The sequence below is a fragment of the Hylobates moloch genome, unplaced genomic scaffold (assembly GCF_009828535.3).
Source record: "Hylobates moloch isolate HMO894 unplaced genomic scaffold, HMol_V3 SCAFFOLD_18, whole genome shotgun sequence".
Lineage (NCBI taxonomy): Eukaryota > Metazoa > Chordata > Mammalia > Primates > Hylobatidae > Hylobates > Hylobates moloch.
This window is the reverse complement of record NW_026652293.1, coordinates 7,434,972-7,462,445: the sequence shown is the minus strand read 5'-3', so window position 1 is coordinate 7,462,445 and position 27,474 is coordinate 7,434,972. Positions and strand designations below refer to the sequence as shown.

Genomic DNA, 27,474 nt, shown 5'->3' with positions numbered 1-27,474 from the left:
GAAATCACTTTAAAAAAGAAAAAAGCACTCACTTTTGTAACTGCTCACTAAGCTTTTGAATCGTATGGTCAGATTCAGGTGAAAAAAGAGAAAAAAAAAGGAGCCTCCTATCTACACTTCTTCAGCCGGGATGACAGATGCCTCTTTTCTACTTAGTTAACCTGGAAAGCTGGGGGTCTGTTTGAATTACTTAGAAAGGCTTTTAAACGCCATTGGTTGTTAAGTATTGTTTCTTCTGTATAGAAAATATGAAGAGTATCATCCTGGTAAAATTTACGGGAAGTAGTGTTAGGTTCAGAATAAGGTGAAGCTAATGTAAAACATTCTGCATTCAAAATGAGACATAATTTAGACTCTAATGTACTTTGATTTTGTCAGCGTCCCAGTATTCTTTATTCCTTCGTCTGCCTCCAGCTGATCGTAGGGGCTAGATTAGTATACCCACAAAGTCTTTCTAAGCTAGATTTTCTCAACGTCAGCACCACTGACATTTGGGCCAGATAATTAGTTGTTGTGGGGGGCTGTCCTGTGCATGGGATGTTCAGCAGCATCCCTGACTTCTAACTACTAGATGCCAGTAGCAATCCCCAAGTTGTGACAATCAAAAATATTAACAGACACTGCCACATTTCCCCTGGGGGCCAAAATAGCCCCAGGTTGAGACACTTCTCTAACTCAGGTTCATAAATGGAACCAGTTTCTCTTTTCAGGAATATCCTGACCATACTTAACCTTTCCTCCCAACCAGTTCAGCTCCAGTCCTATCCAGAGGAGAGTCGGTGTTGCTTAGTGGCTAAGAATGTGGTCTTTGGAGTCTGATAGACCTGGGTTTGAATCCTGATTCCGCCATTTCCTCATTGTATGACCTTGGGTATGATAGTTAATCTCTCTGAGCCTTATTTCCTTATCTTTAGAAATAGAAATAATAACAGTGTCTTTCACAGAGTTATTGTAAGGATTAAATGAGGTAACCTACATAAAGCCCATGGTACACAATGTTTATTACGTGGTAGATACTAATAATAATATTGTACCTTTGCACTCCTCTGTTACACACACACATGCACACACACACACACACACACACACACACACATCCACCCAACTTCTACTCTCTAATTCTCCCTCTCAAAGAAATCTTATGGCATCACACTTTCAGCACTCTTGAACTCCCTGTGTGGAAACAGAAAGTTCCCACAGAGTAGAGCAGGCACTAGGTGGCTGGAAGTAGTATGTTTAGTAGGATTGGAAACAAGCTTGAGTTCTAGGCTTCCTGGCTTCCCTGTTAAGAGCAAGGATTGGACTCCTAGATGGTTGCTTTGATGGAAAATCATCTTTCACCTTTTATACTACTTCCCTCCTGTGGCAATTCCAGTTATACTTGATATGGATTTTATTCCTTCCCAGACTCTTACCTGAATTGTTATGAAGGCTTACAGTCTTCATAGGGTTGTTGTCTAGATTGTGGAATTGCCCTAAGGATGAAATGAGAAAATATGTGTGTGTGGTACTTGGCATAAAGCCAGGAATATACTAAGTGCTCAGTAAATGATAACTGGCATTGCAATTGCTGCTGCTGCTTTAGTTGCTGTGAGAGGGTGTTTGATCTGGATAAAGCAGAACAGACAGATCCCCAGAATGCCAGGCTAGTAGAAAGAGCCTTTGGAAGCTTTTCCTCTTCCCTGTTTTATATCTGAAAGGTAACAGAAAGCATAGGCTAATCCATAGGCTGCACTGCCCTCTTCGGGGTTCCTGACCAGCCCAGAAAGGCTCTGCCCTTGCGGCCTGAGAGTGGTGGTGTTGTTTCCCATCTACTCAGTATTATGAGGTGACTAAGTGATAGAAATCACCTGGCCAATATTAAAGAGAAATGATTACAAATGATAATGAATAGAAGTAAATAATACATGATGGATAGACATGAAGTTATTTCAATAAGAGGAAATGTTGGCTCAGTTCACATATTGCTTTCCTGTGCTTTAGAGTGGTCTGTAATCTGTGTTTGCTGAACCAAACACTTCTGGATTTTTCCCTTAGGGGTGTGAGGATATTGCTTCATGGGGGAGAGCTCCGGCTGAGTCTTGTTAGTCTGCAAAGCAGAGAAATGACCCCCTTGGCTTGACCTCTGGGGGTGGGGGTGGGCGATGTCTTGCAGGTCATGAAGACATATCACATGTACAATGCCGACAGCATCAGTGCTCAGAGCAAACTAAAGGAGGCGGAGAAGCAGGAGGAGAAGCAAATTGGTAAATCGGTAAAGCAGGAGGACCGGCAGACCCCACGCTCCCCTGACTCCACGGCCAACGTTCGCATTGAGGAGAAACATGTCCGAAGGAGCTCAGTGAAGAAGATTGAGAAGATGAAGGAGAAGGTGCGTATGCTCCCACAGCTGTAGTTGCTGGGAAGCAACATTCGGTAAGGCATGGCTGATAGGAATTTCCCAGTAGTCACTGGGAAGAGCAGACAAGGAAGCTCTGGGTTCTTTTAGTGCCTAATGACTAAAAATGAGGCCTTGCTCTGTGCCCTGGCAGGAATACTAGGTATTGGAAGAACTGGGCACGTGGGATTCAAGTTTTTAGCCTCTAGCAGAAAACCAAAAAACAGTAGTCACCTTTCCCAATCCATTTTCCAAATAGAGCTCAATATCCTATTGCTTTGGAGGGGTTGGGGGTGACTGTAAACCCAGGGTTTGGTTTTGGGTATCAGGTGTTGAGGGGCAAGAGTAGTGGTACCTCCTTCAGAGTGGCATTGCAAGAATGAAGAATGATATTTGAAGACAGAATCAAAGTGGGGCACGCATCTTAAGTAGGGAGCCTCATTAACCTTTCCTGAATTGATCTACATTGTGCCCTTGAATCTCATTAAACAGAATTAGAACCCAATTTAAGGCAGATGCGCATAGGGAGTAGCAGCACAGTTGTAGTTCTTGAATACACTGTACTTTTATCTTTTAGAGAACAATCCCCCCCTTAAAAAAAAAAGTAAAAGTGAACTTCTGTTTCCTTTTCAGCGCCAAGCCAAGTACACGGAGAATAAGCTGAAGGCCATCAAAGCCCGGAATGAGTACTTACTGGCTTTGGAGGCAACCAATGCATCTGTCTTCAAGTACTACATCCATGACCTATCTGATCTTATTGATGTAAGTGCTTAAAGCCAAGGGCCTGAGGGCACCTCTTTTCTGGTTTCAGAATCCTCGTCAGACACTCGCTGATACTATTGTTCAGGAATCTGGTGCATTTTGAGAACAATTAGGAAGATAGCAGCCATGATCCATCAGGGTGCTTGCCAAGCACCAAGTGAAACGCTTCACACTTATTCAATCCTAACTGAAATTCTGGGAGGAAGACATTATTATCTGTATTTTTACAGATTAACAGAGAGTTTAGATGACTTACTCAGAGTCAGTTAACAAATGACAGAGACAAAATTTGCACCTAGGCCTGATGACTCCACCCAGGCTCATAACCACTACAGTCGTCTATCTGCCAGGAAATACTTTCTTTTTTTATTTTTTGAGATAGAGTCTTGCTCCGTCCCCCAGGCTGGAGTGCAGTGGCGCAATCTTGGCTCACTGCAACCTCCATCTCCCAGGTTCAAGCAATTCTCCTACCTCAGCCTCCCCAGTAACTGGGACTACAGGCATGCACCACCATGCCCAGCTAATTTTTGTATTTTTAGTAGAGATGGGGTTTCACCATGTTAGTGAAGCTGATCTGGAACTCCTCACCTCAGGTGACTTGACCTCAGGTGATCCAGCTGCCTCGACTTCCCAAAGTGCTGGGATTACAGTTGTGAGCCACTGCGCCCGACCTAGGAAATACTTTCTTACATCAGCTTCTCTTGCACAGAAGTGAGTGGCAAGAACTGAACTAAAGAGTTAGAATGCCATACCTTACATTTGTACAGCATTTAAGGTTTCTCAGTGTTAACTCGTTTGACTCTCACATTACCATTATGGGTAAGCGTTGCTGTCTCCAGTTGCTACATAAGGAAGCTCAAGGTCCAGAGGACCATGAGACTCACTTGTCCAAGGTTATGCTGCAAATTAGGGTCTTGTCAGGAAGGTATCCAGCTCCCCCTGACATCTGGCCCATTTTTTAAAATATGCGATGCAAAGGGGATTGAGGAAAGCAGTTAATAGGCACACGTGTTTTGCAAGGGGCAAGCACAGGGATAAGCTTTTTGTTTTTTTGCCAGTGAGTTATTCTTGGCCTTGTTTTTCCTGCTGCTTCTCCTTACAGTTGGGTCTTATAAGCCCTCTCACCTACAGACGCCAATCTGGCCCAGGTCCTGAGCCACACTTAAGTGAAGCTATGTAATTATACCCTTTCTCACCTCTCCTTCCAGTCATCAAAGTGAGACATCTGGAGCCAGCCAATTTAGCATCCCAGTCTCTGGAGCTTCAAGTGTATCTTGTCTCTGAGGCCTGCCATTTGTTTCAGGGTCTTGTTGGCAGCAGTTGGACTTTGCAAAACTCTGGCCAGACCACTCATGCTTTCCTGCCTTGGTTTCTCCACAAGCAAACCTGCCCCACCTCACAACATCATATGGGATTTGGGTCCGAGTCTTGCTGTTATATCACCACCTGGGTCATCTAGGCTTGTCACTGAATTGTTCTGGAACCCAGCTTTGTTTCTCACCCACTCCCAAGCTCCTCTAGCTAACTGAAGAACTGGGCTAATTCCCTGGTATTGAAATCTGGCCTCACGTAAGAGTTGCTTGGGGAACTTCTCTGAAATACAGATTCCTGTCTCCCTTTAGCCGAGGATTTTTGATTCAGTAGATTTCAGCCACTTAATGCCCTAGGTGTCATTGTCTCACTGGGTTAGTGGAGCCTTGCTCCCTGTTCTGGTACCTCTTTGTTCTCTCTGCTTGTTGATGACAATCTGAACACTGTCCTTCAATGGAGATCAAAGCCCTAAACAAGATCCTTTCTCCTCCTCAGGGGAAGAGCTCCTCATTGTTGGGAGAGAGGCCTGTTCTCAGCATGAGGAAGAGAATCCATTCTTTCTTATGCACAATTTCTGCTATTTATCTCGCATTTGGTAAAAATTCAGACTGTGCTGTCTGCCACATCTCTACTATTGGTTAGCCTTCTTCTCTTTTTTTTGTACTCAAGGCAACTTCCCTACCTTTTTCACCAAAATATTGATCTCAGGGGAAGGGAGGGGCTACTGCTGTATCAGCCACAACCTTTGCAATCCATAGATTCTCCATCAGGTATAACCAAGTGTTTTAAAATCAGTCCAAGAAGCAAGGTATTTTGTACCTTATTTTCATCATTTTAAAAAAAATGTCTGCTAAGAGCCTAATTTCACAGGATGTGGTGTGACATGCCATTGAAAAAGAGGCTGCCTTAGTACTTGGCAGGGTGTGGGTCTAGATCACTGGGCTCAAAAAAAGGCTACATAGGTAGTAATAAAGTTTCTCATGTTTCTTTTTTTTTTTTTTTTGAGAAGGAGTCTCGCTCTGTCGCCCAGGCCGGAGTGCAGTGGTGCAATCTTGGCTCACTGCAAGCTCCGCCTCCCAGGTTCACGCCATTCTCCTGCCTCAGGCTCCCGAGCAGCTGGGACTACAGGCGCCCGCCACTACGCCCAGCTAATTTTTTGTATTTTTTTAGTAGAGACAGGTTTTCACCATGTTAGCCAGGATGGTCTCGATCTCCTGACCTTGTGATCCGCCCACCTCAGCCTCGTTTCTTTGCTGCTGTTTTGGTTGTGTCTTGTTTTATTTTGTTGGTTGGTTGGGTTTTTGTTGTTTTTCCTGAGATATGGACACATTCATTATTTTTTTAAAGTTGTATTATTCTGCTCTATAAATGTTCAGTAAATATTTATTTAGGGAGAAGCCACATGCTCAGTATCGGGGCAAAAATGGATTATAGTAGTTCTTGCCCTAGAGGTATTCATAGGCTGTAAGACAACATTTTTCAAACCATCAGTCAGATCCCTTAAGGAAGTCAGGAAATCACTTTTATTGGTTTAACCTATGTTTTCAAATGAATAGATGAGACTAGAATAAGAAAGAAGATATTAGAGTACATCACATTGGTAAGATTATGTGAAACTTTTATGTTAGATGTGTATGTACACACTTGCACATCCTATAGGGGACTGTGTGACAATAGAAGATGTGTTTCTTATTGTGAGTTGGGAGTCGAAGTGTTTGTGAGCCATTGTACCATGAACAGAGGAAGATCTCAGTGTCATCTGTTAAGTTCTGTGAGAGCAGGAACCAAGAGTTTTCTTTACCGTAGTAGCCTCCAGTGCTTAATATATAGCTGAGCACATAGTGTGTTTACTGAAGAAAGAAAGGAATAGAAAGAGGAGGAAGATGATCATCTAAGCTAAGATCGGTTTTTCTTTTTGTACCTTTCAATACTGTTTTGAAGTATAATTTACATACAGTAACTAAACTTAAGTGTTACAGTTTCAAGAGTTTTGACAAATTTTTACATCTTTGTAACCTATGTCAAGGTATAGAATAAATATTTTGATAAGAGATATCTTTCCATTGCCTCAGTTTTCTCTTGTCTCTTCCCAGCCAATCCCCCACCCCAAGGCAACCACTGTTATGATTTCTTTCACCATAAATTAGTTTTGCCCATTGTAGAACTTCACAAAGATGCGATTATCCTTTTTTGTGTCTGGCATCTTTTGCCAGCATGATGTCTTTGAATTTCATCCGTGTTGTTTGCATGTATCGGTAGTTTCTTTCTTTTTCTTGCTGATCTACGCGATAAAAAGGGCCAAAAGGATGCAGTTAGAGCAGGACTAAGTGAGGAGCCTGGGATATTGGCATCCTGATCTTAACATTATCCATTACTTGCTTTAAGACATGGGATGAATCCTGTTTCAGTCCATTGCCATCTGTGTCATGTACACCCTTCTGCCTCCTTCCTAGTGGGTCTGAAGCCAAATGTGTGCATAAGGCATTGAGGATAAGTGAAAAGAAGTTATTTTTCTCGATGCCATTACATTGACCAAGGACTAGCCTCCGATTTCTTTTTATAGTATAGTGTAAGATTTAAACTTCAGACTGTAGGAATCCACGTGAGGCATCTGCCACACTGGGGAAACCTTGACTTCAGGCCAAAAAGACGTTCTGAGCTCATTTGATAGCATCTAAGAACGGTAGGCTCACTGGAATGTAATTTTCCTCCCCCGTACTCTTCTGGCTCTCTCAACCCAGGAGCAGATGGGTGAATGAAGAACAGGGCATTGTCCTCATGCATAGCTGGAGTGTGTAAGTGTCGTGTACATGTATGGAAGGTCTGTGACACCATGTGCACCCAAGTCGGACATGAGGGAACTTGGCTGTTTCAGTAAGAAATGTCATTAAGGGCAGTTATTTTTCTCTTTTGTGTGAACTTGAAGTGGGTGTTGTGAAACACCCATTTTTCCTTTCCAGGCCTTCTGGAGTCTCTGGGTGAGGATATCAGCAGGGAAAGGGTTAATGAGCTATCAACTCAAGTCATCATACATCTGGATGGGCTGTCATTAATTTCTTACAAAAATTTGATTTCCCCTGAGAGATTTTTCATCAAACATTTATATAACCCAGAAATGGCCAGGGGAGCCCAGCGTGGCCACAGAACTCATCAGAAGCCATAGAAAGCCTGCTTTGTCCCCACTGTGAGCAAAATAATGTGCTTCCTTTACTTACTGGGATTCTCCTTGGAACAGGATAAAATATTCAAATCTCATTTACCTAACCTTGCCAGATATTGCTTATTCGCTAAAGGCTCGATTTCTGGCTGTTTCCCCTACAGGTATGTAGATAGTCAAGACTCTGGAGAACCTCTTCCGAATCTGCCTGGTTGGCTAGAGGTGTAGAGGAGCCAGGGGCACATTGTGACTCAGACCCTCACTCATTGGCACAAAGAAGCTACAGAATAGTTATATAAATAGAGACAGTGCACCAGCCTGGGAAAACTCCCAGCCTCCCTTTGGCCATAGAGTGAGCAAAACAAAAGGCTTCACTGGCCCCATCTACACACTTGACTTAGGTCAGTATTCAGCGTAAGTGTTTTATTTCCTGAGAGGCTGGAATCTGTATTTGTGGTATCAGTCAGTCAACTGAAATTTATTAAATGCCTACTGTGAGCAAGGCCTAATGCTGAGGGATGTAAAGAAGAGTGAGAAGCTAGTCTGGTTAGGGTGATATGACATGGCAAGTCATAGAATGAAGAAGTGTATTCCTTGTCATATGAAAGTTGCAGATTAGTGTGGTTCTAAGTAGAGGCCAGGGTCATTGGAGTCTAGGATTGCAGGGTTGGCTGGCTTCCCAGAGGCCGAGAATTTAATTTGGATCTTGAAGAGCTGGTCCAATTCCAACAGGTGAGAGGCATAGGAAACATTTAACGAAAAGGACATTCTGGGAGCTGAAGGGCAGAGGTCAATGGATTTGGAGCTATATTAGTATTTTTTTAAGTGTTTACATGGTACCAATTATCTGTAAATATATTGCCTGTTAGCCTACAACAACCTGTGTGGCTGGTGTTATCCTCATTTGAGGCCCAGAAGGATTAAGTAGCTTGCTTACGGCCATATAGCTGATTTGAAGCCTAATACTCTACCCTAAACAGGGAGTATTTCATTGGATTAGAGCAGATGAATCTGAAGAAGAAAATAAAGGGAGTTGATGTTGGATGGGTACATTGAAGACAGATTACAGTTTGTTCTGGCTATTGAACCTTGCTCAAATTATTTAACTTCACTGAGCCTCAGCTTTTGAACCTGGAAAATTAAGATAATACCAACCTCAATGGGGTTATTATGAGGATTAAAATGTAGAATGTATATAAAGCACTTAGCATATGGACTATGTATAGTAAGCATACTTAGTGAAATAGAAGCATTTTTTAAATTTCAAAACTGAGGAAGGTGGATTTTACCTTGGGGAAAAAAAATGAGAGGTATTTTAGGTTCTTCAACAGGAAAGTGCCATAATTAAAGTCACATTTTAGGACAGTGAAACAGACAGCACTGGTGTAAGATAATAAGGGTATGAATAGGGGTAGAGGTAGTAAGAATGGAGAGGAAAGGGAAATTACCAAAAATAGGTAAAAGTTTTTTGAAGGGTAACTTTTTTCTCCCAGATTCTACCCCCTGCCCACACCCCCTCCACCCACACACATACACTCTGTGGGCCGTGTTACTTCTGTTCATTAGACTTATAGGCATAGAGCTCATCAACAGGGTCTACATAGGGCTAGTCAGGAAGGTTTACAGGTTCAAGGGCAGCCTGGTGAGACCAGCAGCGTCTCCCAGAGAGCCCATGCACGTGCAGCGTCCTAATCAGCCGCTTTTGTCTAGCTTCCATTTGCTCTTCCCTCCCAACTGAATTTAATGTCTTTCCATCCTCTGCCTCTAGTTAAGTTGTAACTGCTGTTATTCCACTGCAGCCAGGCAGCTGCCAGGGCCTGTTGGCACTGAACCCAGAGCCTAGCTCAACTGGTGTTCTCACTGAGCTTCTTGTCAGATGCCAGGAAAGAGGAGGCACATCATATGCCTTTTCTTCCCCAATAGTAGCTGCTTCCAATGTGATCATGAGAGGAAAAGGCTGTGGGGAGAGTTAATTTGATGCTTGCTTGTGCAATGAAATGGCAGTCAGGCAGATGGCCTTACTCTATGCATGGATTCTTCTTTGAGGTTTCTTCTCAGGACCTGGACCTCAAAGCTGCTTAAGCAATAGAGAGGATGATGGATGGCCAAGGAATTGGGATCTCTGGGTCCTTTGGGAGGGATAGGGAATATTATCACAGAGTTACAGAATGCCATTGCTGAAGAGGGCCTTAGGGATTACATTTAGTCCAAGGATTTTCAGACTTTTCTCTAACAGAAGAATTCTTTCTTCAAACCAAACCTTACATAGAATCCCTAAATATTAAATAGAAAAAAGAGGAGAGTTGGCTTGGTTGAAGGAGGAATAGAAGACTCCAAGTCCTAGTAGTTGGGTTGTCCTTTTACCCACTTCTCAAGGGCAGCTTCAGTGCCGGCTCTGGTCTACTGCTTGAAAGCCACTAGTCTGGCCAAATCTGTTCATTTTACTGTGGAAGAAACAGGTCTAGAGAAGGGGAGTGGCTTTTCCAAGGTTGCTTGATTCTGCGCCAGTGCTTTTTTTATACAGTTGCCTCTTTCATACCATTTTCTTTTTGCATTTTGTTGTAAAAAAATCAGAATCCTTTACATGGCATGAATTTTTCCAGTAACACTTATGCGTAGAGCTTTTTAGTCTTATAAATGCTATTTCTGTAGTGCAGGGGCATCTGTTGTCAGATGCCAACAAGGAGGAGGCATGTCAGAAACCCTAGTCTGCAGCTAAGGCCTATCCTAGGATGTTGGGAGTTGGTGGGGATGATGACCCACAGAGTCAGCTCCCCATTCTCTCCTTCTCCCATCTAGAGTTGAGCTTGCATACATTAGCTGCTATTGCAATACTCCTGCTTTCAGAACCCTGAAATGGCCTGGCTTGGTGCTATATAGTGATTTAACCACAGTAACCCTCAGTGAGTGGCAGGTTGTATTTTTATTGTTGAATTTTGTTATAATGACAACGCCAGATAAACCTGAAAATGAAAGAGGATTCTCTTTAACTCTCAATTCTTCTCATGTTTATGAAATAGCACTTAATTAAATAATGTCATTTTATCCTTATGAATCTCCTTCCTCTTAACCACCTCACAGCCCTCTAGGGTGTGTTTAACTGTTGAATTGGGAGTCAAGAACTGAGAACTCTCACCCAGACCTTGGAAGTCGGAATGTCAGCCTTCTTCCTACTGCACAGCCAAGCCTGTTGATGTGGTCAGATCCGCCCTCTGGACCACCCTCCCTTTCTGCCAAGCCTTGGGGCTGTCCATGGTGTGCTCATGTGCCTTCTCCTTCCCACAGCAGTGTTGTGACTTAGGCTACCATGCAAGTCTGAACCGGGCTCTACGCACCTTCCTCTCTGCTGAGTTAAACCTGGAACAGTCGAAGCATGAGGGTCTGGATGCCATCGAGAATGCAGTAGAAAACCTGGATGCCACCAGTGACAAGCAGCGCCTCATGGAGATGTACAACAACGTCTTCTGCCCCCCTATGAAGTTTGAGTTTCAACCCCACATGGGGGATATGGTGAGGCCCTTTCCCTATACCCCCACCCTCAAGGGGCTTGAGTGGACTTGTCTAGATTAATTACACAGAAGCCACATTATTCTGGGGTGGGAAAGGCCTGGGCCCGGCTTCTTGTCACGTGGGTGAGGCACATTCCACTTATTGAGCAAACAGTTCCTGCTGTCAGACACTGGGGCTTGGCTGCAGACATGGAGGATTAAAGCCCTCGGGGAGCTTACAGTCTGGGGAATAAGGTCGCTAAGGCTTGGGGAGAGTTTGAACTATGCATAGAGAGGGGTATCTGAAGGGGCCCAGCAGGATCAAAGAAGGTGAAAAACAGCAGGTATATTCTAAAAACTACCAACAGTTCAGGATGGTGAAAGGAAAATGAGGGAGGGGGGCGCTCCCAATGGTGAGGCTAGAAGAAATGAGAGCTGAGGTGGGGCCACATCCTAGAGGCTTTGGTGGGGAAGCAAGGGCTAGGCAGGGAATGCTGTGATCTTTTGGCATTTGGCAGAGTTCTAAATAATCTTATTCTCCTGAAGTTAGAAGACTGTGATGAAGTGTATAGTTTTGTTTGGGTGTTGAATGAAAAAGAATGGGTACCTGCAGGAAGGAAAGGAGCTAAGATGCCATCCCAAAGGCCTGGTGCTGGTTTCCCAGACAGCAGAGCATGAACTTGGGGGCCTTGTTTTGGACTCTTAGCCTCCAGTGACTAGAATAAAAAGGGCCTAAAAAAGCTAAAGTGAGAGGCAAGAGAAGCTCCTGGGTTTTCATTGTTCTGAATCTTTTGGTTCCACTTGTGTGGTTGTGTGTGTGAGTCAGAGTGAACCTCATTCTTGTGGGTAAGAGCCACCATTTCTCCCATTGGTGAAATTAGAAGGAGGTTGTATAGGGCTTACGTGGTAGAAAAGATCAAGATGGGCCTTTGGGTATAGTTGGCTTTAGGAGGAGGAATTTTACCAAGACACTGTTTTGCTGTCTCTGCACTACTTCCTGTGTGTTAACTCCATTCTCAGACAGGCCATTCTCCCATGGAGGCAAGGTGACTGCATTTCCAGCCTTCCCTGCTAGGTTGAAATCTAGTGGAAAGAGTCTCTGCCTCCCTCCTCAAAGCCCCCACAAAGTTTGTGTGTCTCGTTGGTTTTGATTGGGTAAAGTGCTTATGCCTGGGTCCATGCAAAGCGCATGGCCTGAGTTGCGGAGTGGGAGGTTCCCCTCGCTGGGGGCAGTCAGACCAAGGCTACCAAAAGAAGGAGGAGTAGACGCCAAGGACCAAAAAACAGCAACATGTGCACTCCTCAGGAATGATGCTTCCCTTGAGATTAGCATCCAGACTCTAGAAATCCCCGCTCCAGAATGACAACTGTGGCAGTGGAACCAGAGGATTTGCTATCATCAGTCGGCCTCTATGGAGAGTGAGACGCTGTCCTGGAGATAGAAATGTGGAGTTGGTTTCCTTCCTTTCCTTCTTGGGGAAAATCAAACCATTTACAGTTCATTTCCATTGCTGTGGCTTAGGAAATGTCAGTGTCTGAACAGATGGAGAAGTGAGATGGCAGCGTGTGCAATTAGAATTGGGGGAAAGGGGGCCGGGCGCGGTGGCTCACGCTTGTAATCCCAGCACTTTGGGAGGCCGAGGCGGGCGGATCACGAGGTCAGGAGATCGAGACCACGGTGAAACCCCGTCTCTACTAAAAATACAAAAAATTAGCCGGGCGTGGTGGCGGGCGCCTGTAGTCCCAGCTACTCGGAGAGGCTGAGGCAGGAGAATGGCGTGAACCCGGGAGGCGGAGCTTGCAGTGAGCCGAGACTGCGCCACTGCACTCCAGCCTGGGCGACAGAGCAAGACTCCGTCTCAAAAAAAAAAAAAAAAGAATTGGGGGAAGGGGTGTCACCAAGCCTCAGGAAGCCCCATTCCTCACCTGCCCTGGCTTCTGGTCAAACTTGCCTTCCAAGCACCTTCTCCAGCTGTCACTGAGGTTCCTTCCCAGTGATCAGTGGAACTTGGGGACCAGCTGAGTGAAATGATACATTTTCTGGTGTTAGTGACTGAGTTGCCTTCTGAGCCAAACAGCTTGTCTCCATAAAGGAGGAATCCAGATGCTGGGTGCTCAAGCCCCCTCCTCCCCCTGTCAGAGCCTTATTGCCATACTCCAGAGTGCAGCTGAAGTGTATTACCTTGCACCCTGGTAGCGGACCACTGCCAAAGCATGCATCATCATCAGCTCTGCTACTTCTTAAAGGAACAGGCTTGGAGGTGTTTTTTCCCTCCATGATTCCTCTCTGCTAGGTCTGGGTTACTTTAAAAATCAATAGCTCACTCTTCTGCCAGTGCCCTCCCTTTATGTAATATAGCTGATCAGTGGCTGAGCCAGGCAGGGGCCAGGACCAGTCCTGGAGCTTGTGAAGGTTCCGCATTCTAGCCTAGCCTTCATATGAGTGAAAATAAAAAGAGATGAGAGGGTGGGTCATTCTTGGCCTCTGCAGCCAGTCTATCCCCATCAGTGTGGGTTGTCTGCAGATTGTGGAGGCAACAGGAGTGAGCTGCCTGGAAGTTGTTGAACTAGGGCCAAAGATTGGGTGGCGTTTTGACCGGAAGCCTTAAAATTGGCCAAGGTCCCACACTAACTGGTGTTCTGGGATGTACAGCACATGAATTGATGCCAAGTGCTCTCAGATGTACTAGGAGGAGGTGCTTGGCTCCATTTTTGGTGCCCTCAGAGGCTGTGGGACTCTGGATGCCTGACTGGTGACATCAGGCAGCCAGAGAATTTCACTCTTGGCGCTAACCGGTTCTGGCCACTGAGCTTTCTCCATTGTGTCTGCTTATCCAAGAGTTAGAGTGAAGTCAGCTCTCTTCGGATCTGAGAGTTGGCTCAGGCCAGCCTCTCAGCTGGGGGAGGAGGTCAAGTCAGTTGGCAGCTTAAAAGCCAATGGAGGAAAAGGTCAAGTCCCAGCCCCCTCCATTTGAAGAGAGGTTTTGTCTTTTCAAGCAAGGGAATGGTCCGTGGGCATGTGAATGTGCCCACTCGTTGCTGAGGAGGAAGGAGGCCATTTCTATCCAGATGTCTCTCTGCAGACAAGAGGCTAAAGGACGAACGGTAACAAGGTGACAGGAGCTGTCTCCACATGGGTCCTGCCTCCCAACTCTCTCAGCCTTCTGCTCCTCATCTGTCATCCAGGGGACTGTGGATGACCTCATCCCGTAACCACATCTCCAACAGGAGACAGTGGGGCAGCCATTCCTTCACACAGGGGAAAGCTAATTGGCAATAATCCTTGCGGGAAGGTCAGACTCCTCTCTTACAGATCTAGGGAAGGCCTGGGGTAAAATGATGGCTCTTTGGAAAATGCCAAGCTCCTTCAGATTCCATACCCTCTCAGGCCCTCTAGCATAGGCGACGAACTTGTTCGTGGCTTCACACTTTCTCATTGAATCAGAGCTCTCATGCATGGCCTGGATTTGTAAACACATGCTGGCTGCCAGCAGTGGCAAGTTAGCCTCCTGACCCACTTCTCTCCTGCTTTCACTCTGGTGTATGAAGCGGGATGAGGGAGGGGCCACAGAGGTGGCCACTTGGACTTTCGGCAGGAAATCTTCACTGTGCCAAAGCATTGTGTTTCTGGAGCCGGGGCTGCCTAAGGCACTCTTCTCCAGCCTCCTCAGCCTTCCATGGAGCTGCAGACCCTACATAGACCTACCCCTGCCGGGCTCCAAACAGATCCCCCTACCCATTCCTTTCATGTACTGTTTGGTCCTGGAAGAGGCTCACGCAAGTTGGCTTTGGGTTTTGCTTCAACATAGAAACCACGAGCCTTATACCTTGAATATGGGTAGTTTCATTGCCAGTAATGGGAACCCTGGAACTGCCAAAGGGACTGTATCCTCTTTCTGACCTGGTGTTGCTTTCTTTTGTTAGGCTTCCCAGCTCTGTGCCCAGCAGCCTGTCCAGAGTGAGCTGGTACAGAGATGCCAACAACTGCAGTCTCGCTTATCCACTCTAAAGATTGAAAACGAAGAGGTGAGTTTCTTCCTTAGGAGGCTCAAAGCCACACTCTTAGTTTCCCTGTTGAAACTTTTGCTGCTGCCCATCTGGGAGCAGGTGGAAGGAGCATGCAGAGAATGTCCGGGCGGCCGCAAACATTTCCTAGCCAAATGTAGGCTGGACTTTCCCCCTCTGCTACATCCTGCCCTTGAACTCCAGGAAGTTGCTCTTGCATTGCCAAAGGTTGTGCTCTATTTTGAGCTTTTGTGAAATGCTTTTTTTCCCCTCTACACATTTAATCAAAATGGCACTTGGCAGCTACGTGAACAGTATTGTGTCTCTGAAACCACCTCCTCATGCCTAGCTTTTTCCAGCATGTTCAAACAAACAGAGGCCTTTGACTTTGACACTTCAAACGTCTCCATCCTCTTAGGAAAGGGTGAGTTTCTTCTGGGCTCAGTGTATTTGCTTTCAAAAAGTGGTTCAAAAGGTCAGGTGATCCAGCTTTCTGTTGAGCTCAGATGGCTTCTTACCTTGTGTCTCAGTAAGTCTTACTTTCCGCAGGAAGATCAGGAAGAAGTAGGGATAGGTCACTTAGTTTGCAAATGAACAAACAAGTTCATCAGTTCGTTGAAGGTCATGAAACAGAACCTGGGGCTTTGCAATACTAGGCCCATCACACATTTTAATTAGCTGTTTGTATGAGGGGGTTGGTTTAGATTTATTTTATTCTCTTTCCCTTAACACTTCTATTATAATATTGTTATATAATATTATAATAATACTAATATTAAATTTTAAAAGTAAACATTAAAAGATCTGGGTCAAGTACATAAGCATGAAGGGTTGTAGTGGCTTTTAGGTTTTCACTGTAAAGAGTAGCATGCTGTAGCAGAGTCCACGTGATGTTTACCTCTCACTTAGCACTGTCCAGTGGGAAACAGAGCTGCACACTCTGATGGCATCCTCTGGCCTTCCCCAGCCCACTCTCTTCAAGCTTCTCTATCACCTGCTGTTTTACAACCTACCCTTCATGCATCCTGTTGGCCCTTGTCGTGGCAGGTAAAGAAGACAATGGAGGCCACCCTGCAAACCATCCAGGACATTGTGACTGTCGAGGACTTTGATGTGTCTGACTGCTTCCAGTACAGCAACTCCATGGAGTCCGTCAAGTCCACGGTCTCCGAAACCTTCATGAGCAAGCCCAGCATTGCTAAGAGGAGAGCCAACCAGCAAGAGACAGAGCAGTTTTATTTCACAGTAAGGGAGTGCTAGGCTTTTAAAGAGCGTCAGCATGCACTGCAGCACTCAAGGGAGATTTGGAACTCAGAGTCCTTGTTAAGTGTCTGAAGGACAGGCGTTGAATATCTTAGATACGAATGTGGGCATACTCAGAGACCATCCCTACACTTAAAGGTGCAAACATTTATAAGTTGTATATGTCTAACAGGGATCCCCCCAAGAGAAAGGATGCTCCCAAGTATACTACTAAGAAGATTTTCTTTTTTAAGAAATTTTTAACTAGCTAGTAGGCTTTCACTGGAAAGTTTCCTTCTCAGGCACAGGGGATCCTGAAAGGGGAACTTCATCTTTTAGTTCTTGGAAAGAACATACAAATATTCATGATAATGCATATTTTGTTTATAAAAATCTATAATCTCTTCTAGGTGGTATGATGACATTATTTTATAACTTTTATTGTTGGGAAACTATTTTTTCTAGTTATTGCTAAAACTTAAAGGATGGGTAATATGCAGCATTACTATTTTGCACATAATTCCAAAACATCATATTTTCTTATTCATGTATCTCTAGTCTTCTTTTAGACAGTTGGACCCTTTTTTCTTTTCTTTCTTTTTTTTTTTTTTTTTTTAAGTATTGTTAACAATCCTTTGGAAGTCGCTACTGGTCTTTGTGTGCTGCTTTTTAGTAATTGAGTTATTTTGAGCTTGCCAAGTAGGATCTATTGCCTAGACTAAAATTTATTTCCTAATCTTCTGATGACCAAGAAAAGAAAAATTAAGTTTGCAGATGTGAGATGAAATATAGCCAGTGAATATGCATACTGATTCTGAATGAAAGGAATTAACTTTTCAGTCAAGAAATAGTCTGCATGCAGCAAATTGAATTTTTCCTGCTACTGGAACGATTTGTTTAATTCTTCTTTGAACATTGCCCTTTCTCCATTAAGAACACTAATGATTTGCTAACATTTTTTAAAGAAATCTGTTTTTTTAATTAGTTAGGCCCAGACTTCCTCATATTTTTTATCCTAGAGAAAACTGCTAAAAGGGAATGATATATCAGTACTATTCTTCTAAAACAACTTTTTAAAAATGATTATACAAAGCCAGCCAGGCGCGGTGGCTCACGCTTGTAATCCCAGCACTCTGGGAGGCCAAGGTGGGCGGATCACAAGGTCAGGAGATCGAGACCACAGTGAAACCGTGTCTCTACTAAAAATACAAAAAATTAGCTGGGCGTGGTGGTGGGCGCCTGTAGTCCCAGCTACTCGGAGAGGCCGAGGCTGGAGAATGGCGTGTACCCAGGAGGCGGAGCTTGCAGTGAGCCGCGATTGTGCCACTGCACTCCAGCCTGGGCGACAGAGCGAGACTCCGTCTCAAAAAAAAAAAAAAAAAAAACCACAAAGCCAAATATGCTCATTATATAAAATTTGGAAGCAAAAAGAAGGAAATAAAAATTGTCCATAATTCTACCATCTAGACATAATGGTGTTAGAATACATTCCTTTCTAATCTGTTTTCTATGCACGCACAAACACATATGTGAGCACATATTTATAATTTTATTCTAAAAAATAGGATACTGCTATACATATTGTTTTACAATCTAAGTCATATAATTATAATATTCTTTAAGCATATTTATGAGTAAAATATTAAAACCTATACAAAAAAATAGAATGACATTTTAGCTCATTCATTGATTTTTGTAAAATATTTAACACACTCCCTTGTTTGTAATTAGCATTCAATAAATGCTAAAAATTTATCTTACCATCATCATTAATTTATTTATTAATCATTATTAAATTATTCATTGATCATTTTTGAGGATTTACTATTGCCAGACACTGTGCTACAAGCTGGGAATGCTGAGAGTATAAGATAAAGAGAGAAATGATGGGGGATGGGTCATGTAAAGGGAGAACTTTCATTTTTACTTCATATATATCTAAACAGTTATAATAGGTTGATTTTTGTAATTTAAAAAATGTAAAAATGCATACATGCACTAGTGCGTGAATGGCAGCCAGGATGTGTGGAGTTGGGGAAGCATCACACACAAAGTGACTTTTATGTTTGATCTTGAAGAATGAGCGAACCAGGCAGGGAGTCGGGGAGGAGAATCGCATTCCTTGAGGAAAGAGCAGCATGTGGGAAAACATAAATGAACGCAATAACCTGGCTCACACGTTAAGAGAACTTTGTGACTATAATGAGGGATGTGTCGCTGCCCCAAGTTTCATTATCTAAGGAGCTTGTTGAACACTCTCTAGAGGCTTTTAATAATAGGATTGTTTAGCTGATCTGTCTGGACTGCTTAGATATAACACTATTTAAATGACCCAATCTCATTACATTGTGAAGATTTCCATTTTTTAGGTTAAGTAAGAAATTTTGGGCCTAAAAATCTTGCATTTTAAGACAGTCTTTGTCAGAATTGCTTTTTGGCTTTAAATGAATTCTGTAACATTTGTATTCTAAATTGACCTTTAGTAAAAGCAGGAATGGCCATATTCAAACTGGTGACCTCGCAAATCCTGCCCACCCTTTCACTTTCTGTCTCAATACGTTGATGTCCTCTAACCCATTTTCTGTCTTATGTGGCTCTAGTGCCACTTATCAAAATTGTGTGCAAATTTCCTTGGCTAACAGTAACAGTTTTTGTCTGGACTTATCTAGCAGTGGAATTCTATATGAGTTCATCATTTTTGTGACTGGTACTTGAAGTGCATCAGATGATTAATTTCATGATAAAGGGGCTTTTTGGGGTGGTGAAATAGACATTTATGGAAAATGGGATACCCACATTAAGCAGGGTGACTACCTGTTTACCATACAACCCACACAAAGCCAGTACAACTACAGATGTGCTTTCTTTAGTCTGTTGCCTCTGCAAACATTGCCCGTGTGTTTCTCTATGCCCTTCAAAAACATCAGAGCAGCACATCCTGGAAGATCCTATCTTTTGGAAGGTTAGGAAGCAGTCTCTTGTCACAGCTTGACTCCTAGGTAGTGTGCCTAGTGACCAAGAGGGCTGCTAGGAAAGCTTTCTGACCACTTGTGGCTCTCATTGGACTGATCTGCCCAGATGACATCAATTGGGAGTTTGAGGCATGACCTATAAAGATCAGTTGCTTGCAAGAGTCTCAGGAAAATAATTGTGGAGTTAAGAAACTTGAAACGATTTTAAAAAACTACCTAACCCAACCTTCGCATTTGAAAAATTAAAAAAGAGGTGAGGCTTGGTGGCTCATGCCAGTAATCCCAGCACTGTGGGAGCCTGAGGCGGGTGGTTCTCTTGAGGCCTGGAGTTCAAGACCAGCCTGGACAACATGGTGAAACCCTGTCTCCACTAAAAATACAAAAATTAGCTGGGTGTGGTGGCAGGCGCCTGTCATCCCAGCTACTCAGGAGGCTAAGGTGGGAGGATTACTTGAACCTGGGAGGCAGAGGTTGCAGTGAGCCAAGATCATGTCACTGCACTCCAGCCTGGGTGACAGAGTAAGACTCTGCCTAAAATAAAAAAAGAAAGAAAGATTTAAAAATAAATAAATCTGCCAGGCGTGGTGGCTCACACCTGTAATCCCAGCACTTTGGGAGGCCGAGGCGGGTGGATCACCTGAGGCTGGGAGTTTGAGACCAGCCTGATCAACATGGAGAAACCTCGTCTCTACTAAAAATACAAAAAAATTAGCTGGGCGTGGTGGCACATGCCAGTAATCCTAGCTACTCAGGAGGCTGAGGCAGGAGAATTGCTTGAACCCGGGAAGCGGAGGTTGCAGTGAGCCAAGATCGTGCCATTGCACTCCAGCCTGGGGCAACAAGAGTGAAACTCCATCTCAATCGATCAATGAATCAATCAATCAGTAAATCCAGAGAGGATGGGTAGCTCACAAAAGCTGGACCCACCACTCTGGTTGCACGGTCTCTGGCCACAGGCTGCTTCTCTACACCCTGTGGAAGAAGCAGAGGTGAAGGGAAGGGCTCAGGAACAGCTCAGCAACTTTCGCCTCTTATTTGCCCTCAGTGGTGACATGTTTCCTGATCTTCTTGGCTTTGTGTTTATCGCTTATCTTTTATGACACATAGTTCAGCAATGTCTACTTTTTACCCGTTGCCTTTTTTATTGTGATTGTTAAAAATCGATATTTTTAAAGGATGCAAAGATTTCAAAAGGGTATACAGGAAAACGTACTATAAAGTTTCTTTTCATTCCTGACTCCTCTTTCCCCTCCCCTCTGCTGGTGATTGAAACCAGTTTCTTCTGTGTCCTTCCAGAGATACTCCATGCATGGACAACAACTGACGTATCTGTAAATAGCCTTTAATATGATAAATTACATTAGAAATGTAATGAAAGAAAATGGAAGTAGATATAGAAGTATTCCACTTATACAGTTCTTCACTTTTTTAACATTATTTATCTTGGATCTTATTTTTATGTTAGTCCAAAAAGATCTGCGTCCTTTTTGAATTGCTGGATAGAATACCACTGTATGAATGTGCCATCATTTGTTTAACAAATTCCCTCCTCATAGGCAGTGATGCTCGCTGTTTAGCCAAGGTTTACCAAAGCTTTATAAGGCTGGCATTTTCCTAAGTATTTCCTTTGTTTTTTGGAGACCGAGCCTCGGCTCTTGTTGCCTAGGCTGGAATGCAATGGTGCAATCTGGGCTCACTGCAACCTCCACCTCTCAGGTTCAAGCAATTCTCCTGCCTCAGCCTCCCAAGTAGCTGGGATTGCAGGCACCCGCCACCACGCCCGGCTAATTTTTTGTATTTTTAGTAGAGATGGGGTTTCACTATGTTGGCCAGGCTGGTCTCGAACTCCTGACCTCGTGATACGCCCGCCTCAGCCTCCCAAAGTGCTGGGATTACAGGCGTGAGTCACCGTGCCCAGCCTAAGTATTTCCTTTTATAGGGAGTTGGAGAATTAGGTTCTTTTATGGGGGATAGAGCAGTGAAGGGGTTAAGAATCATGGCTGATAAGTAACAAAGCTAAACAGTCTGAATTCTTAGGGACAGGTTTGGGGAAGGTAATAGAAGAGGAGGCAATGCCTTGGCCACTGGGGCACTGAGTGACACTAGACTTGGAACTTGTGGTCTGAGATCTTTTTATCCTGGTATTCTCTTGCGGGCCCTTGGTAAACGTGTGCTAGTGAGTACAAATGAGTGAATGCCCCTGTGCTGTCAATTAAACTGGGGAGACATGCTCCATTTAAAGTTTACTCTATTATGTATTCTATCTGACAGCTGTTTCCTATTTTAAAAATTGACAGGGAGGAGGGGAAATGTCAGCATGCCTGCATGGTGGGGAAACAGCCACTATAGTGACATCTGTGTATCTCTGAGCATGGGCTGGGTAGGTGTACTCACTCCTCCTGCCTTGCTGCAGTGGATACTTAGGGTCTTGGGTTCACGCAGATTAAATCCAAGGCATAAGCAACATCCAGTTAGTTTTATATCCCCATGGTAAGAGTGTATTTAAAGGGAAGAGGTTTTTAAAAATGAAATTTGAAAAGCATTCTAGTGCCTCTTACTACTTTTTTAAGGCCCAAATCCTTCTGCTTTCATTCTGCTTTTATTTTAGCACAAAGCAAAGACGCTTAGGAAAGGGATGCTTTTAGGTTCACTGAGGAGGTGATTCAGGTATAAGGAACACCTTTTTGAGTGCCTGCTCTATGCCAGGCCCTGTGCTATTAACAGTAATGCTTATTATCCAATTTCATTCTCACCAACCTTGTGAAAAAAATAGTATTCTCATTTTTCAGATGGAAAAACTAAGACTCAGGGGGTTAAATGATTTGCCCAAGGTTAGAAGAGTTAGTAAGTGGTAGGACTGGAATATTCCAACTCATGCTTTTTCATTTTAATGCAACTAAAACGTCTATCAAGGAGGGAATGTGGGCCGGGCGCAGTGGCTCACGCCTGTAATCCTAGCACTTTGGGAGGCCGAGGCGTGTGGATCACGAGGTCAGGAGATCGAGACCATCCTGGCTAACACGGTGAAACCCCATCTCTACTAAAAATACAAAAAATTAGCTGGGCATCATGGTGGGCGCCTGCAGTCCCAGCTACTCAGGAGGCTGAGGCAGGAGAATGGTGTGAACCCGGGAGGCGGAGCTTGCAGTGAGCCGAGATCGTGCCACTGCACTCCAGCCTGGGCAACAGAGCCAGACTCCGTCTCAAAAAAAAAAAAAAAAAAAAAAAAGAGGGAATGTACAGAAAGAAAAGTTATTATATTAATACTTTTCAATAAACAAAACTCGCTGCTGACAGTTAATATCCAATTAGGAATTATTAGGAAATCAATTGATGAGATCATAAAAACTGATTTGAAGTTTCACAATGGCACTAAACAAAATGCCCAGTAGACTCTTTGCCTCCCTTCCTACTTTTTGAAGAAATTCTCAGTTTTGATTATTTTAAGTGTGAAAGTTGTTGGGGGTGGGCACTGGTCAGACTGTGTTTTAGGAACTTGATTTTATTTTGGTGAATACCTAGAATAAAATATTACTTGTTCTTTTGCCCCTTCATTGAGGAAAACCCCAGGTAGCCACTTTGATTTTGGGTGTTTGGTGAAGGAAGGAAAAAGAATTACCTAATATTGGAACATGCCCTAAATAAGGAGAGTGATCCTCGTTGCCCGAGGAAGGGATTTTGAGATTGGAGATTATAAGCAGCCCTTTTCCTGGCCCCCATGATCTCCAGAAGTCATTAAAAACCACCTATTCTTCCCTTGTGTTCTTCAGTGGTCTCAGCTCCTTTCTCTGTGTGTCTGTTCAGCAGCAACAGAAGCCTTCTAACTCACTTCCACCAATTAAAGACAAGGTCACTTATCCCCAGCGAGTCTCTCATATGGATAAGTGCTGACTTGTGGGTGGGATGGGGGAGTGATAAATAAAATAACATGCCTGCAGACTCTGAGATGCCTTTACCTTTCCATACCTGGCTTACCTGGATGGAAAACTCCCAACTGTGGTTTCCATGCCAGTATTAGGGATGCAGTTCATACCTTGACACAGTTATGATCCTTCAGGATTTAATGGAACCCAAAGAGGTAACCCATCATACATCTTTACCAGATTGTTATTTATTTTAATGGTTCATCAAGTGACAGCCAGAGTTAACTAATGAATTGTGAACATGAATTTAAAAAATGATTTCCGGAATCACAAGTAGTGAGAGGAAGGAATCTGCATCCATCTCCTTTGAGAACTGTGGCCGTTTTCTGAGCCAGTCTGGTCTTGTTTTGAAGGTTGCAGCTTCTTGGTGAATTTTCCTCATTAGGAAACCTTTAGAGTCTCCTGGGATAACCTTCCAAAGAGAGAGGCTTTTGAGGCTTGCGTTGTTGGCAATGGATATTTCCTGAAGGCTTTCCACTTCTGGGCCCTAAAGCACTGTTCCAAACCCACAATTAGGCATTGGTTGGGGATTTGGATATTACCCCAGGAAGAATGACAGCAGGTGAGCTGGCATCTGGAGCAGATGGAAAAGGGAAGGTGACAACAGAGCCTCTTTCCTTGCAGATGTTCTTGTGCAAAAGCATAAAGGGACAGAGGGAATAGATCATGAATAAGGCAGTAGAAATGATTTGGTGTAAGATTTGGTTTTGGCTTGTTTTATTTTTAATTTAGAGAGTACAGGCACACTAGGGGCTTGGTTTGTAACTGCTGAGGAAGGGTCTACCCAGAGGAGAGTAAGACTGCTCATTCATTTATTTATCATGCATTTATTGAGTATCTGCTATCTGCTAGGCGTGGTACTATCAGGGATGCAAAAGATAATGAATGACATGGTCTCTGACCATAGGGAGGAGGCAGTCTGGAGAAAAAGACACATGAGTAATAAACCCTCTGTGACAGGGCCGTGTGAGAAGTGCTGTCATGGAGATTTGCATGGTACACACAGGACCATCTGAGTGAACATGGGAGGGCTAGGGACTGCATCCCAGAGAAAGCAGATTTTTCTTTTGTTTTTAAACAAGAGAGAGAATCAGATGCAAGCTCTTAGTTAAAAGTTCACACTGTACAGAAAAGTATAGAGTAAAAGTAACTCACATTTGTTCACTTTTCTTTTCTTTTTCTTTTTCTTTTTTTTTTTTTTTTTTGAGACGGAGTCTTGCTCTGTTGCTCAGGCTGGAGTGCAGTGGTGCAATCTTGGCTCACTGCAAGCTCCGCCTCCCAGGTTCAAGCAATTCTCCCGCCTCAGCCTCTCGAGTAGCTGGGATTACAGGCACTCACCACCACACCCGGCTAATTTTTGTATTTTTTGTCAGAGATGGGGTTTCACCATGTTGGCCAGGCTGGTCTCAAACTCCTGTCCTCAAGTGATCCATCTGTCTCAGCCTCCAAAAGTGCTGGGATTATAGGCCTGAGCCACCGCACCTGGCTCTGTTCACCTTTTCTTTTTATCACTCTTAATCCTAAGTGGCAATCCATGAAATCAAAGGTTTGATGTATAATTATATGTTTTACTTAATATACATTAAAAGACAGACAGAACTATTACCATTTAAAATAGTGCATCCACCTAACTACTTCAGTGATCTCACATATCACCGGTAATTCACGGATCACACTTTGGGAAACCTGGCCATTTGACTTCTGAGTTCAGACATAGGCAGATAGCCCCTGATCTGGAGGATGAACCACTGCAGCAGGAGGTGATCAAGGCAAACTAAGACCCCAAGAAAGGCTGTGGAGGAGAGTGGAAAAGATACTGTGTTAAAAGTCCAAAGGCCTTGGGTTGGGCCTGACGCTACCACTTGCTAGCTTGCAACAATCAGCAATTTATTTGATACCTTCCCCTCCCCTGAGATCATCTTATCCATAATCCCCTCCCCTGAGATCATCTTATCTGTAATCCCCTCCCCTGAGATCATCTTATCTGTAATAAGGAAATAATATCTTCCCTATGTGCCATACAGTTATTTATTGTTAGAGTCAAATGAGAGAATACACGGTGAAGTGCTCTAAAACCTGCTATGTTGCTGCATGCATAGAGCATTAACGCTACGAAGTTTAGTTCTGCTTCTCTCCTTCTCCTGCTCTGTACCATGATGGATGGGGCATTTTGTCATAACGGTTAAGAGCATATGCTGTATTGTCAAACTGCCTGTATTTGGATACTAACTTTACCACTCACTAACTGTTTGGCCTTGAGCAACTTAATTAAACTCTCGAAACCTCAGTGCTCTCATGTGTAAAATGGAAATGATGACGATGATGATGATAGTTCCTAGGGTTGTTTTGAAGATTCAATGAATTGTCTGGGGACATACGGTCTCTCACTGGGCAGACGAGGGTTGAGAGAGAACAAATCTGAAAGTGCAGCACAGCAATCGTATTTTGACTGTGAGAGCAGGTGGGATCACATTTCCAAAACTTCATCTTGTGTTTGGACCTGGATGTGTGTATGCAGGTAGGGGATGTCAGCCCCTTCCGCTGAGTGCTCAGAAACCTGAAGCTTTCCATAAAGACTCCATGCAGAATAGAGAAGGAAGCTGTTGAGGATATGGCTCAAAGATGCTCCACATCCTGGGCTTGCAGCTGAGGCAGGGACTGAGCCTGCCATTGGCACTGCTCCTGGTGTGATGGAATGTCCCCCCCTCCTCCCGCCGAGGGGCCAGGGAGGGGCAGGATGTCAGTGGAGGTGACAGATAGCAGGTGTATGTCCTCACACCAAGAAGACCAGGGCTCAATAAGTTCATCTACCCTCCCTGCTCTTCCTCAGTGAAACTGCAGGAGAGGGGCTCTAGGAAACAGTTTCTTTATACTGGCCATCATAGAACTCCCAGAAAAAACCTGGAGAAGGATATTAATCCACCATGAAAATCAACAGCTGCCCATATGATCAGTGCCTTAAAGAAATTAAAAAATTGACTGGTGGAAATTGGGTCAGAAACCAAATGACCTCTATAAAGGGGAATTGTCCAGCTGAGCATCTGTGATTTTTTTTTCTTCTTCCGGAGTCTGATTGCTCTTTTTCCTCCTCCTCTCTTACAGAAAATGAAAGAGTACCTGGAGGGCAGGAACCTCATCACCAAGTTACAAGCCAAGCATGACCTTCTGCAGAAAACCCTGGGAGAAAGTGAGTGTGGGAACCCTCTGCTGGAGGCTTGACAGTGAGGCCAGCTGGAGCTTTCTTGCTGAGCACACGCCTCCATCCTCAGCCAAGTGGACCCGATCTTGTTATATGAATGCCTTTCTTTTCCTGGCTTGTTTGATGTGGAAGCACACACCCCAAATGACTGCTTGAGTAATGGGGAAAGGCCAATGCTTAATGAAGCACTAACGTGTATCATCTAGTTGTTTAAATGGAGCGTGCCTGCTCTCCACCCACTCCCTCCACCCTCGCCTCCTCTGCCACGACTAGGGTAGAGAGGCTGAGGGGTTATTTATTCTCCAGACACTTTGTTAAAACTCCTAGCTCCTCTGTGGCAGCACTGAGACTGGAGCAAGAAGGTAGGGAGCTGTGAGATGAGATATGCAGCTGCTCTGAGAGGAGAGAATCCTCAAATGCAGGGGGGATGGACAGACTGCTGCTTTCTATAGCTTCCAGAAAGAACATCAGTTTCCTTCTGCTTTGAAAGCTCCTAATGCTGTTTAAGTGGCAGCCCGCTCTCCTGTGGCTATGCTGAGGCCATGGTGCTGAATGGACTGTCTTGTCTCATAGAATGATTTTAACCAGACCCTGGAAAGTAGCAAGGCAGAGAACTGGACTGGCACTCTGGACTTTCTCTCCTCAACTGTCAAACAGAAGGTGGAGGTTGAAAGAGAAGCTTCCCCAGGGTTTTTTTGGCACCCTGCCCAGATTTCCTGCCCAACTCTCAGCATCCTATGATTAATGGGAATCCCAGGTTGGGGATGCCTCTGAATGCCCCACCCCTCCTCCCTGCCCCACTAATCTCCTCACTTAAAGATAGGAGGGAGAGGAAGGGAGAAGCTGCAGGGAATATGTGCTAACATCAGTTACAGGTAAGCCTGTACTTACACAGAGATCTGACATTTTAAAATAAATTCTTGAGCACTCTTTAGACAAACTGCAAAGTTTAGGAAAGTGTGCAATACTCCTTGGCTCATTGGCCCCAGGAATTGGAGCCTCACTTCTTATTATACCAGAGCCTTCTACCCACCTTTT

General features: G+C 44.1%; 1 protein-coding gene across 10 annotated transcripts in view; it reads left to right on the top strand.

The window, feature by feature from the left end:
• The window catches only part of SRGAP2 (SLIT-ROBO Rho GTPase activating protein 2), a 257,767-nt gene that overhangs the window by 182,794 nt on the left and 47,499 nt on the right, over window positions 1–27,474 (top strand). For 6 of the 10 annotated variants that reach the window (XM_032136803.2, XM_058430477.1, XM_032753822.2 and 3 more), the window contains exons 6-11: window positions 2,156–2,371; window positions 3,011–3,139; window positions 10,893–11,117; window positions 15,020–15,121; window positions 16,148–16,345; window positions 26,340–26,424. In XM_032136803.2, the coding sequence (XP_031992694.1) occupies window positions 2,156–2,371; window positions 3,011–3,139; window positions 10,893–11,117; window positions 15,020–15,121; window positions 16,148–16,345; window positions 26,340–26,424 (955 nt within the window). Of the gene's footprint in view, window positions 1–2,155; window positions 2,372–3,010; window positions 3,140–10,892; window positions 11,118–15,019; window positions 15,122–16,147; window positions 16,361–26,339; window positions 26,425–27,474 lie in introns of those variants that run through there. The other 4 variants (XM_032136804.3, XM_032753821.2, XM_032136809.2 and 1 more) reach the window with 2 other exon arrangements.